At 38.2% G+C, this 16358-nt stretch overlaps 1 protein-coding gene across 7 annotated transcripts in view; it reads right to left on the bottom strand.

Moving 5' to 3' along the window:
• TASOR2 (transcription activation suppressor family member 2) overlaps window positions 1-16358 on the bottom strand; it is a 61231-nt gene that overhangs the window by 36013 nt on the left and 8860 nt on the right. For 3 of the 7 annotated variants that reach the window (XM_057733769.1, XM_057733768.1, XM_057733770.1), the window contains exons 2-5: window positions 5465-5610; window positions 5075-5170; window positions 3913-3985; window positions 803-894 (exon numbers count right to left, since the gene is read on the bottom strand). In XM_057733769.1, coding sequence (XP_057589752.1) covers window positions 803-894; window positions 3913-3985; window positions 5075-5170; window positions 5465-5610 — 407 coding nt within the window. Of the gene's footprint in view, window positions 1-802; window positions 895-3912; window positions 3986-5074; window positions 5171-5464; window positions 5611-10030; window positions 10165-16358 lie in introns of those variants that run through there. The other 4 variants (XM_057733774.1, XM_057733773.1, XM_057733772.1 and 1 more) reach the window with 4 other exon arrangements.

Genomic DNA, 16358 nt, shown 5'->3' with positions numbered 1-16358 from the left:
GTACTTATCACAGAGCAGGAGAGGGAAGAGTAGGGAGGAAAGGCAGTGACTGTGTGCCAATGCAGTACTACTTTCCCTCCAGTTCTTGGGGACAAATTCTGGAATATTAAGAGTTCACAGTCTTAAAAAAAATTAGTAGTGTTAGGTTTATAACCAAAGAACTTATTACAGTAGGAAAGCTAAAACAAAAGCAAAAACAAAACAAGACCACAGCATATGTCCTCAAAAAGCCCCAACCTCTAAAATTAGAGTTTTCTTACTATCTGAGTGAAAATTCTAATTGTGTGATTCACTTATACTGGACTATCTAAGGATATTTAAAATTTTCTGAGATCATCAGTCATACATGCCACATGAAACTGTGAACAAGTTCTCAATGTTTTAGGGATAAAAAAATATAAAGATTTCTCATTTTGACAATTTAAACCAGACAATGTATGTTGCTTTCTAAATTCATTTCTTATAACTGAAATCACATTGTTTTATAAGCAGCTACTTGTTTTCTGTTATTTAATGTTTAAAAAGTGGCATTGTGGGATAGGGTGAGAGGAAAGCTTTTCACTGAATACCTTCTGTATTATTTTGAGGCATTTTTTAAAAAACATGTTCACAGATTATTAAATGAATGTAAAAAAAAAAGCTTTGTCCTTATAGGAAAGCAAAAAGCAGTTATTTTTTCTGACTTTGGATAGCTGTCTTTGGCAGGGAGTATGTTTAGCAAACGATCTGCAAAGAACATTATCACAGATTGATAATCTTTCGTTTTTAGAAGAAAAATTACAGGAGCACATTTAGGCTTTACCTTAATTAGATGAAAAATTACAACATAACCAGACTTCCCATGGTACCAAGGTCTTGCATGAAGGTAGTCTGAGTATTTGGAAACGTACACACCTATAAAAGTATAAAAACAGATTAATTTACACTTTAAAACGATTGTTTACACATGGGTTACCTTTAACTGAACAACACAAAAGACAAATAAAAGCTAACGTTAAAAAACTATTTTGAAACTGCTTACCTTTTAAAAACTATTTTAGATATTCTAAAGGTATGGAAACATTAGAACTAAGATAGAATATATTTGTTTGACAACCAATTTCCTATTTGGGTACAATAACTGGAAAGGGATAAGAGTATCGCATTTTGGGAAAAGTCTTCACTAGTCTGTTTTTCCTCCATGCAATCATTCAGTGAAAAGGCCTATGGTAATCTGATTCTCAAGTTATTTTTTTGCAGAAAACCTAGTAAGTCCTCGTATTTAAGAACGTGTGCTGAGGTCTGTGCCAGGCAGCAGGGATGCAAAGGGAACTGGAACGAGGTCCCTGCCTTCAAGCAGCTCACTCTGCCAGGCTGCGACTTCCTGTGAGGCAGGGTTATGTTCATTTTGTCAGCACTGTGGCCACATCACAGCCTACTACTGCTTAAAGGAGAAGTGGGGCTCAAGAGGGGGGAGACTCCTATAAAGCTGTGACAGGAGAGGAGGACCCCCACATGGCAGCAGCAGTGAGGATGAGGAGGAAAGGACACGTTTCACAGATATTCCCGAAGTGTCTCTTTTGAAATATAAAAGACAGTGGTGAGAACACGGATACAGCGGACAGAGCAATAAACCTGTGGTTGGAAGACTGGGTTCCAGTTCCAGGTTCTTCACTTACTGCTATTAATAACCACATGACTGAGGAGTATGTCACTCATGTGGAGAGGGTGGCTGTGGATCACAGATACAAACATCACAGGGTTCTCAGGAAGATTTAAAAAGATCTGTAAACTTTTAAAACTATAATACACCACAGTAATATAAAGGATTACTTTCATACACAGAACTATCCATTTCTATTTGAGCCCAAAACTATAAAACATACACAGGCGGTAGTGCTGTTTCGTTATCACCCCCCATGCATGTGATGAAGAACGTGTATTTGTAGAAACGATGCAGCCTCTCTCTGCTCCACCACCCCACTGAAGCCAGCCTCTCAAATGTCAACAATAAACTCATGTGACTGCAGGAATGCAGAAAAATGGCCTTAATTTTTAGAGATGTAAGCTGAGGCATTTGCTTGTAATTCACTTTCACAGTTTTCATAAAAAAATATTTTTTAAACAGATGAAGAGAATAATGCAACACATTATCTGTTAAATGTAGGTGATGGGTGTATTATACCATGCTCGCTACCTTTCCTATGTTAGCATTTTTCATAATAAAAAGAAGGGGGGTTAAAAAGAATAGGGGAGAAGGAAAAAAAGGTTTTAGGTAAACTGTTATTGGGGTTATGAACTTATCCCCTTTCATGTCCCTTAGAAGAGCTGAATGTACGTTAAAAAAAAAAAGTTTGTTTTACACAGAGTTACCATATGAGCCACCACTTCCACTCCTAGGTATATACCCAGCAGACACGAGCACATGTCCACATAAAGACTTGTGTGAGTGAGTATACACAGTAGCATTTTTCATAATAGCCAAAAAGTAAAAACAACCAAATGTCCATCAACTGCTGAATGGGTAAAGAAAACGTGGTACAATGGAATATTATTCAGCCAAAAAAGGAATGAAGTACATGCTACAACATGGACGAATCTCAAAAATACTAATAAGCTAAGTAAACAAAGTGAGTCACGAAAGGTCATGTACAATTCCATTTACATGGAATGTCTGGAATAGGCCCCTGCACAGGGGAAAAAGTAGAGTAGTGGCTGTCTAGGCTGGTGGCAGTGGGAGTGACGGATGAAAATGGTCCAAAATTGACTGTGCTGATGGCTGCACAGCTCTGTGAATACATTAAAAGACACTGAATTGTATTCTTTAAATGGGTGAAATGAACGGTATGTGAACTGTATCTCGATAAAGCTGTTATTTAAAAGAAATGGCCAGCAGGAATCTAGCCATGAAGCTCAGTAATCCTTCTCAGTCCTGATCTCCAACTTCTGTAGCACCTGACCCTGCTAACCCCACTCCTTACAGCTGTCTGCTCCCTGTGAAACTCCACCTCCTGATTCTTCATCCCTGGGGCTGCTCTCAACTCTCCCTCTTCCTATCCTCCCCCACGGCCCCACCTCTTGCTTGCATAACCATCCAAAAGTTCTGTTCTTTGCCATCTTTGCTGCCCCATGTAACAATATCTTTGGATTCAACTAACAGCCACCTTCTGCCACCTTAAGCCCCAATCTCCAGTCCTAATCCCTTTTCCAACTATTTTTACACCCAGCAGGATAGCTTCCAGAAACAGTTACGACAACCTCATTGTTTCTCAAATTGAGCTCACTAAAGTAGTAGTGTTCATTTACTGAGAGCTTACTAGGTGTGAGCTCCAAGCTAATAAGCACTTTACATAGTCTCATGGAATCCTTGCAACAAATCTACATGATAGTTTTATCTATTTTACAGATGAGGAAAGTGAAGCTTAGAGAAATTAGTGCCAATCCACATTCTTAACGATAGGATTACCTTTCTCTTCTAACTCATCAGCTTCCCTACAATATCCTTTCCTTCTGTGTCTTTTTCTATTGATACTATCAATGCAGTGTAAGTTTAAAACCTTTTATTTGATTATTTCCTTTCTCTTACTCCTCACATTCCACAGTTGCCAAGTTTGGTCAGTTCTATCTACTCTCTGTTCCTACTGCCTTTATGATAGTTTAGAAGAGCTCCTCATTAACCCCGATGACTGCACCAATCTTTTGGCACTGAAAGATGCCTTCGGTATCTTTTCTATCAATCATCCTTTTAAAAATGGTAACTCCTATTAGAAAACCTTAAGTCTTAGACCCAAAGCTCATTTATATGTTTAAAGTTCTGGTTCCAAAGATTATTATTTATCACCAGTGAAACTAGCTTTTAATATATTTATCTTATGTAACTAATTAAACCCCACTTTACCTTGTAAAAGAAATTCTTTTTCCTTACAGACGTACCTTTCCCTGGGTCACCCAGAGTGGTGATAGCACTGCTGCCAAGACAGAGTCCACGCTGACATACCAATTTTGCCTTAAACAAAAGATCGTACTTTGCTTATCATGTCATTCTTGGGAGAGTAGATGAAATTACTCTATAATCTATAGACAAACTTTCAACACAGAATATGAACACTATGCGTTCACGGCACAAAGCAAGCTTATGTAAGGCAATTGTGTTCTAGTTCATATTAACAGCTCAAACTTTCTTATGAAATTTTTATCATTTCTGCTAACAAGAATGTCAATGGCAAAACCAAACTAAACAAGCTCACAGAGAAGTCCTCTCTTGGAGATTTCTTTTTCAATTACAGCTTGAGAATCACTACATTTGAAAATGTCTTACCCCCAAACGCTTTTTTTTTTTAGTATGAATTCATAACACATCTAATTTGGAAGTCAACGATTAAGTAAATAAACTCTCTGGTATTACTATATAATCTCTAAGTTATATGCTAATGTTAATTATTCCTTAGCAAATCTATCCTTGTTCTTTAAAAATCATGACCCCAACCAAAATATTACCTTTGAAATACTTTAGGTTGGCTCACAGATCTCCAGCATTGTTAAATTGTGTCTAGAAGCCACACACACCTTTCCAGACATACCTGCTTACAGTAGCTTCCTTCTCCACAATTTAGGTACAAGCAACAACGTGGATGTTCAATTTTCAAAATAAGGCATGAAACAATTCCAAGTAACTAGAATGCTGAAAGTGTTCATCTTATCCCCAAAACCATGTAACTTAAACTTCAAAAACCTCCACAGGAAATAGAAAATATCTATGTAAACAATGATTCAGAGTGGAAACTATCCATTCACTCCATTAAAAGGCATTATTAGTACTTAAGAAATTTGTATTAATCCAAATCTTACCACGAGCTTACTAATGTATTTAAGATAAAACTAAAGAAAACCTATGAAAAGTTGTAGATATCAAATCTCTTTCATGACAAGCTTTCACTGTCATTTACACTGCTACCAAACTAAGTAACAAAAGACTGATGAACTAGCAATCTTACAAACTTTATAGACCTAAAATACCAGTGTTTACCTTTAATGACAGAATTAATTTTATACATGAACATCACAAAATTAATTTTCTACAACCAAATTCCCTTACCTGATTTTCAGTTTCAAACAGAAGAAACCCATAAGTTTCTTGAAGTTCTTCGTGAGTATAGTTACTTGCTTTTTTTTCTTGGTAAAAAGTTTTGTACTGTATAAAGAGAATAATCAAATGTTATAAACATGTTATTCTGCCTTGCAAATTAATTTTTAAAAATGCATCATCTGAATTCCTCCTGCTAAAAGACTAATGAAATTTATTATTTTTCTATTCCCTAGAATATATTATAATTACCTTTCAAGAGACTATTTCCAAGGATCTTTTATCTCAGCTGAAATGTGATAGCAAAAAAGAACTAGGCTTATATATCAAAAATGATGGGTCTATTTCTTTAAAACTAAAATAAAACTAACACACAGACACAGTGTGTACCAAGCACCTCACCTCATTTAAGAAAATGTCATTTTTCACCAAAGTCACTTGACTGTACTGAAAACCATGCTCAGATGCAGAGTCCAAGTAAGAAGTATGGAGAATTGAAACTGCCCTCTGGAAGAGAGAGTCTGAACTCAAGGACACTGTCTCAAAAACTGTAAAACACAAACAAAAATAATGCAACTGTTTAAGATAGCCAAAGGATGGGGAAAAGTGGCACACTACATATCACTGAATACTTCACCTATTTCCTTCCTGAATAACTAGGACATTTACAGTATGTTCTGGCTGCCATATCTGGACTATCTTAAAACATCTCATATGTAAAGAACATAACCTAAATGGATTATAACTGAGGGTGACTTACTTTTAATGCAAGAGTAAATCCTTTTTGGTTTAAAAGGGCGTTGTAACCACAGCTGGTAAAAGCAGATGCAACTGTAGTGTCAAGCTGGTGGTCAGCAACTGCTCAGACCAATGCTTCTCACTCAAGTATTTTTTAAACCTATGCCACATTTTGATAAACTTACCCTTCCCATCTTCTCAACAAATCCCCAAGGAAGTCTGTTAGGTTCCTTGGAAGGGGCCTGTTACTGCACACTCAGCAAACACATTAGAAATCATGTTTCTTTGGGGCTTCCTCACCAGCCTGGACACGTCTATTGAACTTTACTTCTTATGGGCTGTATTATAAAATCATCATTTTACAAAAATAAAACTTTATTACTTTTTTTGAGAGTGCTTTTTTCAAGCCATACCCGTGTTGTGCTAACACAGAGATTTTGGTATACCCCTCCCATGAGAGGCATGTTTCGTAGCTGAGAACTACTGACTCAACCCAGTAATTCTCCTGGTTGAGCCTTTGTGTCTTTTGATTTTACAAGTCCTTACTTAGCAAGAACTGAGCCTCATGAATTCTCCTAACATCTAACTATTTGATTTGTTTACTCCTTTCTATGTGCATCCTCTTTTCTCTTTAACAAGGCTGGGGGGAGGATACGCATTGATTATTTATAAATAATAGAGAGAATAGAGGAATTTATATAACACTGGAAGTTTTGGCCTTACAGTATAAATAAGTACATTAATATGGCTTCCTACTTTTACCAGAACTCTGCCAATTACATTAAAGTTAAGAAGTTAAAGAAAATATAAGCTTTTTAATTAAAATTAATTTATGAACAACAGATTAAAAAACCCTAGACTATTACAGAAATGAAAACAAACATTTCAGTAAAATTAATTTGGACTAAACTGTCCTAACACTTCAATTCACAAGGTAATTTAAAAATACTTTTAATAACAAAACTTCCTATTATCAAAAATAAAAGGTTATAAATAACAGGGAAGGAAAGAAAAGAGGATGAAACATTTAAGAATACGCTGAAGTTGGTACATCTGATTTATATCAATTTTTCCCTCAGTTTCACTTTCTCTCTTTATGTATCAGTATCCAGTGCTGTAAAAATATGAATATTCTAGACTCAAACAACAAAACACCAGTGATAATAATTTAAAAATTATGGCTTTCTCGAGAGAGTAGCACAGACATATATATACTACCAACTGTAAAATAGTCAGTGGGAAGTTGTTGTATAACAAAGGGAGTCCCAGCTCGAGGATGGAAGATGCCTTGGAGGACTGGGGCAGGGAGGGTGGGGGGGACGGGGAAGGGAGGGAGTACGGGGATGTGTGTATGGAAACAGATGATTGAACCTGGTGTACCCCCCCCCCCCAAAAAAAAAATTAAAAAAAAAAAAAATTATGGCTTTCTTTAGCTAATTACTCAAACAGGGAAGCCTATGCACTTGCAAATTCATTTTACAAATAATCTGTACTGCTTGCTCAAATTCAAATCAGGATTCCTTTACAAATTATAATTTTGGAAACCTACTATTTAATATTTTTAAAAGAGCAATGTAATATTTTAAAAAACCTAACTATACTCTGAGGCTCAGTATTTGTGAAAGATGTTCCTTACAAGTGAAAGAAATCGAAGTTGTCATAGCTTTGGAAATGAACAATCTATGATTATTAACTTCCCTAAGTTCTGCAAGATGTTAATAGGAAGGTACAGATTTTAAGTTTCAGAAGTACTGAATACTACATATATCCCCAATTTTGAGTGTCAATGCACAATAATAAACTGAAAAATGTGAGAAATACTGCAATTAAAAAGGAAAAAAACCCTTTGTAACACAGTGTGAGCAATACTGTCCCCAACAAAGCTATGACTAATGGTAATGATTTAAAATAAACAAGGAGGAACAAGCGAGAATGACTTATTTTGTACTTTTATATTGTAATTTCTAAAACTATTTATTTATGGTTAAAAATGCTTCCTCTTTAGGTCAGCACTCTCCAAATAGCCATATATGATAAAAGCAATAACTTTACAGTTCGCAGAAGGAAAAGCATATCAAAAGAGAAGTTATTGGAAAACCATAGTAAATCCCGACTCTTTTGTGACTTCATAATAAATGACCTCAATTATACTCTCAAGAAAGCACGAGTTTCCTGTTCTATAATTAAGGAGACAGTTGAGTATTTTATTGAGAAATCATTTGACATTGTCTCTTTCCACGCAATGCACTTTCATTTAAGCTCCTAACAAGTGTACAAAACAAGAAGCACTAAAGAAAGGGATAGTTTCACTTTCTGCTGAGCAATACACATGCTTTATTTAAACATTCAAGATTATCAGAATATTAAGAGAAAGAAGAGGGAGCTATTCCACAAAGAAATCTAAAACAACCTCTAAGAAGGTAACTTGAAAAGTACCTGTCTGTAAAGCGTAAACAGTGTCCCTTAGGCCTTAAGTGGCCAACAGAGAGGACATGGAAAAAATTAAGTTCAATGGAAATGGCTCTGAAAACTGAGTTAATACTCTTTCCTGTAGCACCTGACTTTGGGCACGTTTCTCTATTTGCGGATTCGATCTTAAGTTAGGTCAAGGACTTCCCTGGTGGTGCACTGGTTAAGAATCCGCCTGCCAATGAAGGGGATACAGGTTCGAGCCCTAGTCCGGGAAGATCCCACATGCTGTGGAGTGACTAAGCCCATGTGCCACAACTACTGAGCCTGCGCTCTAGAGCCCATGCTCTGCAACAAGAGAAGCCATGGCAATGAGAAGCCCACCCACAGCAACAAAGACCCAATGCAACCAATAAAAAAACAAAAAAAAAACAAAAAAAGTTAGGTCAAGCTTGACACAACAAGTTAGATTCTGCTGAAAGTGCCCTGTACTGATCTCCCCCATTTCAAAATCCATCACAGGGATATTGAGTGTCTGATTTTTGGACACTTCCTCCTCTTTTTTAACCTCTAATAAGAGATAAGAAAATTACAAACCAATTTCTGATGCTATGACACAGGTATCTGTTTTCCATTCTATAAGCATCTGGTCTGAAAGCAAATCATGAGATGAACAAATGCCAGCAACTTACGTGTCACACTAATTCTACTGATAACAGAAACTAGCCACTTTCACATCTCCCCCAGACTTACAGGACCACACCTCCTGTTTGTGAATTAAACAACAACACTTACCAAAGACAGAAACACTCAGAACACCCAACAATACCTACCATTAAAGCCCCTTATTAGTAGAATGCAATCTACACCTGTTACTGCTCTCGACGCCTATATACTTTAGTTCCTCTAAGTAGGTCATTTGACAGTTATTGAAGGAACAGCCCGTTCCTTAATTACCTAACCCTGAAGTGTATTACAGTTACTTTTAAGATATCAAAGGACTGCCAGTTTAAGAAAAATATAACTTTTTTAGAACACAATTTGGCAGGAAGTAACAAAAACTGAAGTGGGCGTACCAAATAACCACTCCATTTCTGTGGTATCTATCCCTCAGGAATACCAGCGTAAGTGCAGAGGTTATACGAACAAGGCTGTTCCCTACACCAGCATCTATAACAGCAGAAACAATTTAGGAGATAATCTAAATTGCCATCAACAGGGAAACACCTTGCAATTACTAAATAAAAACAAAGTAAATCTGTACATAATGACATATAAAGATATCTACTGTATACTACTGAGTGAATAATATGCCTTATATAATGTCGTTTTGTTAAAAAAAAACATAATTATGTGTTTGAAAGTATACAGAAAAAGATCTAGAATGAAGGGAAATCCAACTGTTAGCAGTGTTTATACCAATGGTGATTGTGGAGTGGACAAAAGATGAGAACTTACACTCTTTCCTTTTATATATTACTACAATCTAGATTTCTCTTACATAAGCATGTATTACTTCTAGTATTTAAAATATCTCATTTAAAATCAAGTAAAATATATCATAATTTCAAAGAAATACAAATAGAGGAGTGTACCAATTTCTCCTGAACACATCTTTTCTGATGCAATTTGAAAACTTAATCACCTATCAATTTTGGACTAATAATTATAAGAAATTTGTAGCTACTGGAAATTCTAATTTTTTAAAAAAATCCTTGCATTTTTTAAATGAAATGAATTGATCTAAATTAAAATTTTAAAAATCATATTGTTCAACTGCGGATTTATTAGTAGTAACATAGCATTTAGTTTAATACCCACTCTTTTCTGAAACGAACCCTGTCTCGGTCTTCTCTAAGAGGGAATGTAGCTGAGAGGGTGGTCTTAATTCATTTTCACCAAGTATACCCCCAGAATTCTCGACAAAGTCCTGTTCTCTCTTAGTGTCATAAATGCTAAAAAGAAAAAAGGAAAAAATTAAATCATAAAGTGAATAGTTTTATTTTGGGCATATCTATTACATAAATAAATGTTTACTGAGCATCTAGTCTGCTTTAGGTACAATTTTGTAATGTTTACCTTTCTTTTTCAAGTCTCCAGAGCCAAAGGCTAAATTTGCTCCATAAGAAGTAATAACACACATAAATTGAAATGCTTTTCCCCCAATTCTTTAATTTCTAAAGAAAATTTTCTTCACAGAAATAAACAGGAATCACTTTTGCCTCACTGAAAAAAAAAAACCTTTCAAAATGAACAGATTATAGAACCACGCCCCTGTTCTACTGGTTGGAAATAAAATCAAATAGAACACAAATAAAACCTCTCTCCACCCCTAAATAAGCAGTATTCAATCCACCCTTCATTAAACAAAACTATTAATGATGACTATTATGTATCTAGCACTATGCTATACCCTGGATTTTGTTGAGACAAATGAGAAAAAGCTTCTACAATGAAAGTGCCTGGGCGGCCCAGAGATCTTTGAATGTGTTCACAAAATACTCCTTAAGTGAGTGTGTGACCTTTGAAAAGCAAGGGTTGAGTCTTCTGGTGACGGTGGTCTCAAAGGGGAACCAGAGCTGGAAATAAAGACCCCCTGAACCAGATTACACTTGCAAGTGAGAAGAGGAGTGGCAACAAAGGCACTGCATTTTCAAAAACAATCCTTGGATGCAGGAGCAGAGGAGGGAACCCCTCAGCCTGAAAACTGCTCCACTGCATCCCTACACTGGGCTCAAACACCTCTTCAGAGCTAGAATAAGATGAAGGCAGGGAGAGTGCATCCTTTCCTTTGTCCTTTTGTGAGAAAGTTTTCCCAGGATTCTCTAGACAGGTGGCCATTCTCACCGCATTAGTCAGAATTGAGTCACATGTTTATTTCTAAAACAATCACTAACCAAAGACAGTGGAATTACCACAATGAGCTTAGAGTAACTAACATTCACACAGCCCCCTATTTTCACCCTCCCAAGCTGTTCCTGAAACATGGGATCACCCCAAACCTAGACAAAATTGTGATTTGGGGCAAGGGAAGAAAAAGAGAGATGATTATTGGGAAGGCAGTCAACATGATCACCACACTAAGGTCTCAGAACAAGTCAGTGGTAGGTCTACACTAGAATCCTGGTCTCCCAACTCCCAATTTAATTCTCCCCTCTTGACATAAATAATGAATGAATATCATTAATACTGCTAATTTTTCTTAAAGAATCTTAAACATAACCACACAATTCTACCTCAAGTCCTTTTTGAAAAAAGGTGTACTGTTATAAAACTATAATGCTATTTTTTTGTAAAGCATATTGAATTTCTCAAATAATGAACTGCCTGCAGCTCCTCCTGTGTATCACGTTTCTACCTCTGCACTTGCTCCTATTTCTAGTGCCTTGAAAACGTATACACTAGTGCCCTTTTTTGGCTTCCTTATCATTTGAATACTTACTCAGATTTCAAGTACCAGTGCCTGACACCTTTCATGACATGACCCATCTCAATGACACTGGCTGTTTGTATCTATCCACCCACTGTATCGTGTTCCAGATTCTCCCACACATTTATAGCACTGATTTCGTTACAAGTTCTTCTTCCTTCCATTGGATTAGATGAAGAACTTTCTTGACTGGTCCTTTATCTTCTTACCTTCTCACTCTTTCTGGCTAATGTTGCAGCTATTCTACTTTTTAGGAGAGTTCTTCAGCTTTATTATCTAATCCTGTTTTCTGAATAATTTCTCTCCCTTTTTAAAAAATAAAATCTCTTCTTTCACATAAATTATATCTTCTCTTTTCTCTTTAAAGATAGTACAGTTTTATTTTGTTGATGATTCTTCTGTTGACTGCAGTAATAAATCTATTTCTACCAAGCTCCTTTTATCTCCTACTTGTTTACTCCTGCCGGGTGTCTTCTACATTAAAGACTTCCAGCAAATGGCTGGTGACCCTCGGCTGTCCACTTACGTTTACGGGTGAGGGTGAGGCACTTAAAGCTGGCTGAGAGTCCGGTGCATGGGCACTGCTTCCTGACCAGCAGCCCTCCCTCTCGCAGGTGATCTGATGCAGCTGTTTATTAGCTCTGGCGACCACACAGAAAAAAACAGCTCTGGTTTCACTGTTCGGTATGCAGATTTTCACTCAATCCTTATTCTTATTTAGGTGCTTCACCCCTACCCCAACTGTCTAGAGCCTGCCTAGTTCACGTCTCCTGAGGGTAAACCTTCCGTCTTCTGTCAGGGTAGGAGAAAGATAGCTGTCCGGGTGCATGGAGTGAAGAGGACAGAGGGCATAGAAATTCATATTATAAATTATAAAAATCATCAACCACCTCTCCTATTTCTATTCCACCTATATTCCTGCCTTAAGAAGTACTTGGTACCTCCCAGTCCTGAGCCTTTCCCAGATTCTATGGAGGGAGTCAGCTTGCTTCTCTTGTTGGCTTCCCTCTCTTCAGCCTTCAGCATCATCCACTAAATCCACCTTCTTTCTAGTTTCCCAAATACTGATTTTATTTATCTTCTTTGCATTCTCTTGATCTTTGTGGATTTATATCTTTATTCTTTTACTACAATCGCAGTGGAATTTCCAGAGGGGGTGTACAATTAGACATGTCACAGACATAACTGAAGTGTCTACTTAATGTAAGTCAATTTCTTCAATCAATAAATGTGTAATATATCACCTACCATGGTAGCTACTATTACCCTTATTTTTATTTTAACTTTTATAATTATGAAGACCTCATTTTATTTACTTACATATTTACCACAAACCTAGATATCAAATTTTCAACAAATGTTAGATTAATTTAAAAAGAATTAATTTTTAGTGTGTATGAATGCAATAACCATTTACTGAAAAGAACAAAGTAGATCTTCAGTGATTTCTTTCAGAGTATTTATCGTAGTTTATAATTATATAATCATAATTATTTTGCTAATGTCTACTTCCCTAATAAACCAAGCACCATGAGGACAGGAACACCATGCCTATTTGTCTACTCCTGATTAGCCAGCATCACCCCAATGCCTGGCACACAGTGGATGTTTAGTAAATATTTGATAATTGAATGAAAAAAATAATACCTATGCAATTTAATCTATTCCAAAACTCAGAAAAAGGAACAGAGCTTCCCAATTCTTTTTTATAAAGCAGTCAAATGCTAATACCAAAATCTGACAAAACAGGAAACTATAGAGCTATCTCTTATGAATACTGATACTAAAATCCTAAAATATATGTACTGGCAAAGAGAATCCATCAGGACCCTAAAACAATAACCTAGGTCAATTAGGGTACATTCTAGGAGTATAAGAATTGGTTCAATAAATAGGAAATCCATAAATTTAACTAACCACATTAACAGGTTAAAGTTATCATGAGGGGCTGCCGGAGCACAGGATGAGGTAGGAAAGCCACATGTCTGACTCTCCAAAGGAAGTCACTATATGCTTCTTTCCAAACAGATGACTTAGATAAGTTTTTGTTGCTGTGTAGTATTTTTTTTTCATTTATGTAGTATTATCTTGGCCATACTTAATCGAAAAAACAGATTGGTGCTCCCAAATAAAAGCTGTTCATTTAATGTAACAGAAAAATGTCCTACCAAAAGCTGTTCGGGGAAAGAAAAGCTGATTACAAAGAAGTGTGTGTGTGTGTGTGTGTGTATGTGTATACATATAAAGTCTTAAGAACACATACTATGATTTAAACAACGGTCATCATCTGTATAATGCTTATCAGTATCTGATGTTTTTCTTGTTTATTTGAGGGTAAACGTTCCGTCTCCTGTCAGGGTAGAAGAAAGATAGTTGTCCGGGTGTCACAGACATAACTAGCTTCATGAATACAGGGAACTTATCCTTTTCTTTGCTGTGCCCCAGTACCCAGAACAGTGCCTGGTACACAGTTAAGGTTTCAATAAACATTCAGGTAACGAATGAATTAATCCGTATTCCAGATCACTTCACTTCTCTACTTAAACCCTTTGGTGGCTTCTCGATGCCCTCAGAACACAGCACACACTTCCTGCCAAGGCCCCTGCTTACTGCCTCACCTCACCTGGGCCGCCTTCCCTGGCTTACTCCTACAGTCCAGTCACCCTGGCCTATCCATTCAAGCTCTTTGCTCTTTTCAGGCATCTGCACTTGCTGTTATTTATGACTGGAATGCCTGCTCTCCCGTTTTGCCCATGACTTAGCTCCCTCTCTTCTTTCAGTGAAACCTAGAAGTTATTCCCTCAGATAAACCTCCTCTGATCACCCCACCTAAAGTAGGTATTTTCTTTAAAGCGCTCATTAGGACATACAGCTATTTTGTCAATTTACTTTTGAGGGTTTGTGTCCACCTTCCCCAGCAGAAAGTAAAGTCTACAGAGGCAGGTACTCTCTGTCTTGCTCACAAAGCCCCTCAGTGCCCAGCAGAACTCCCAGGACCACAGAACTCAATCCTCTACCAAGGAGGATTATCTTTGGGTAGGTCAAGTACAGGAAATTTTTGTTTCATTTTTTACAGATTTACGTATTATCTGAAATTTTACGTAAGCATAAATACAATCTAGGGAAGTAACGCTATTTTCATTTTGGAAAAAGAGAACTCCCACTGTCCTAAGTAGCAGCAAGTTAGTTTTTTTTTTTTTTAAATGAAGACAAAACAAATGAATGGCAATAGCATTTCCCATAAACTGAAACAGTAAAAGACTCATAAGACAAAGCTTCTCTATTAAAAAATACAAAAATACAGTACTATAGAATGAGAAACGTATGCTTTCACAACAATTTTTAAATATATAAAAAAGCTGCCGTGTACAAAAGTTTAAACGTTTTTTAAGGTCAAGATAATGGCGCGCAGAAGAAACAAACCCCGCTGCCCTCGCTGTTATTTGAAGCGCGAAAGCCCATTTGCAATTACTGCTCTACACGTCAAAAAAGGCTCCTAAAATGCTGCAGGCCTACACAGGCCTAAGAGCTGTGCGGAGTGAGTCCGGCTCTCTGCAGTCCGGCAAGGGCTCCCGCTCCGGGCCCGCAGAGCCCGCGAGTGAGGAGCAAGGGCGCTCTGCCAACCCCAAGGCGCACAGAACCACCTGTGCGCCGCCTACCGCGGCCCCACCACAGCTTCACTCCCTAAAGCCCCTGAAGGTGGGACACCTAGTCCGTCCCTCCTCCCAGTCTGTCTCCTCGGCACCCAGGTCTCCCGCTGGCGCCTCGCTGGCCAGGTGGGAGGCCCCAGACGCAGGGGTCCCCGGGAGCCCCCGGCCAGGGGGTGAGGGCCGGCCCCCCTCCTCACCTCATAGTGCGTGGGCGAGGGGGCGGTCCCTCTGCCCCGCCGGCCCCGCCGGCCCCCTCCCGCCAGCGGAAGCCAGTGTGGCTGGGGCGGCGCGAGCCGCGCCTTTAAAAGTCAACGAGGGCCGAGGGCCGGTGGCGAACCGCTAGCCCGCACACGCACACAGCCAGGTAGCGGGGTCGGGGAGCTGCGATTGGGTCCGAGGACTGGACGAGCAAGCAGAGTGCCCTCGGCGCCGTTTCTGACGTCTCCCAGTACTCCTAGGGGGGCAGTTTTATCTTCATTTTACAACGGTCGCTCCGGGCTTCAATTTCCTCGAAGGTCTTGCCCGCAGGTTATTAACCACTCCGGACTGCAAATCCCAGACCTAACCTGAAATCCATGTCTTTTCACCACAGTGACCCCAAGTTACTCTAACTCACCGCCGCTATACAGCTTTCCCATTACTGTCTACGTAAGCTCACTGATTATGGTTTCATGGGGCTTTGTTGTGTAATTTGCAAAAATAAAAGGTCTACTGAAAACGGTTTTGGATACTCCATATATGCCCAGGAGACGCTGATACCAGCATCCGGGGTTGGGATGGGGGCGCTTGTCGTGCCCCCACCCCCGCCCCCCTCAAAACTCACAAAAAATAAAATTGAATGGCGTGTGTGTGTGTGTGTGTGTGTGTGTGTGTGTGTGTGTGTGGTGTTTGGCCTGATCTAAGGACATCTTTCCTTTTTGGCTCATGTTTTAACCAAGTAACTAAGTCATCCATATGCATTTCCTGGGCCATTATCTGCATTTGCTAGAGGAAAACTAATCAGGAGTTCCTAGAGAATCACTGCTGCTGTGGTACTGTACAAATACAAAACATAAGGAAAATCTTAACT

This window comes from Hippopotamus amphibius, chromosome 4, assembly GCF_030028045.1.
Source record: "Hippopotamus amphibius kiboko isolate mHipAmp2 chromosome 4, mHipAmp2.hap2, whole genome shotgun sequence".
NCBI lineage: Eukaryota > Metazoa > Chordata > Mammalia > Artiodactyla > Hippopotamidae > Hippopotamus > Hippopotamus amphibius.
Note: the sequence above shows the minus strand (reverse complement) of the source record. Positions and strands in the feature narration are given on the sequence as shown.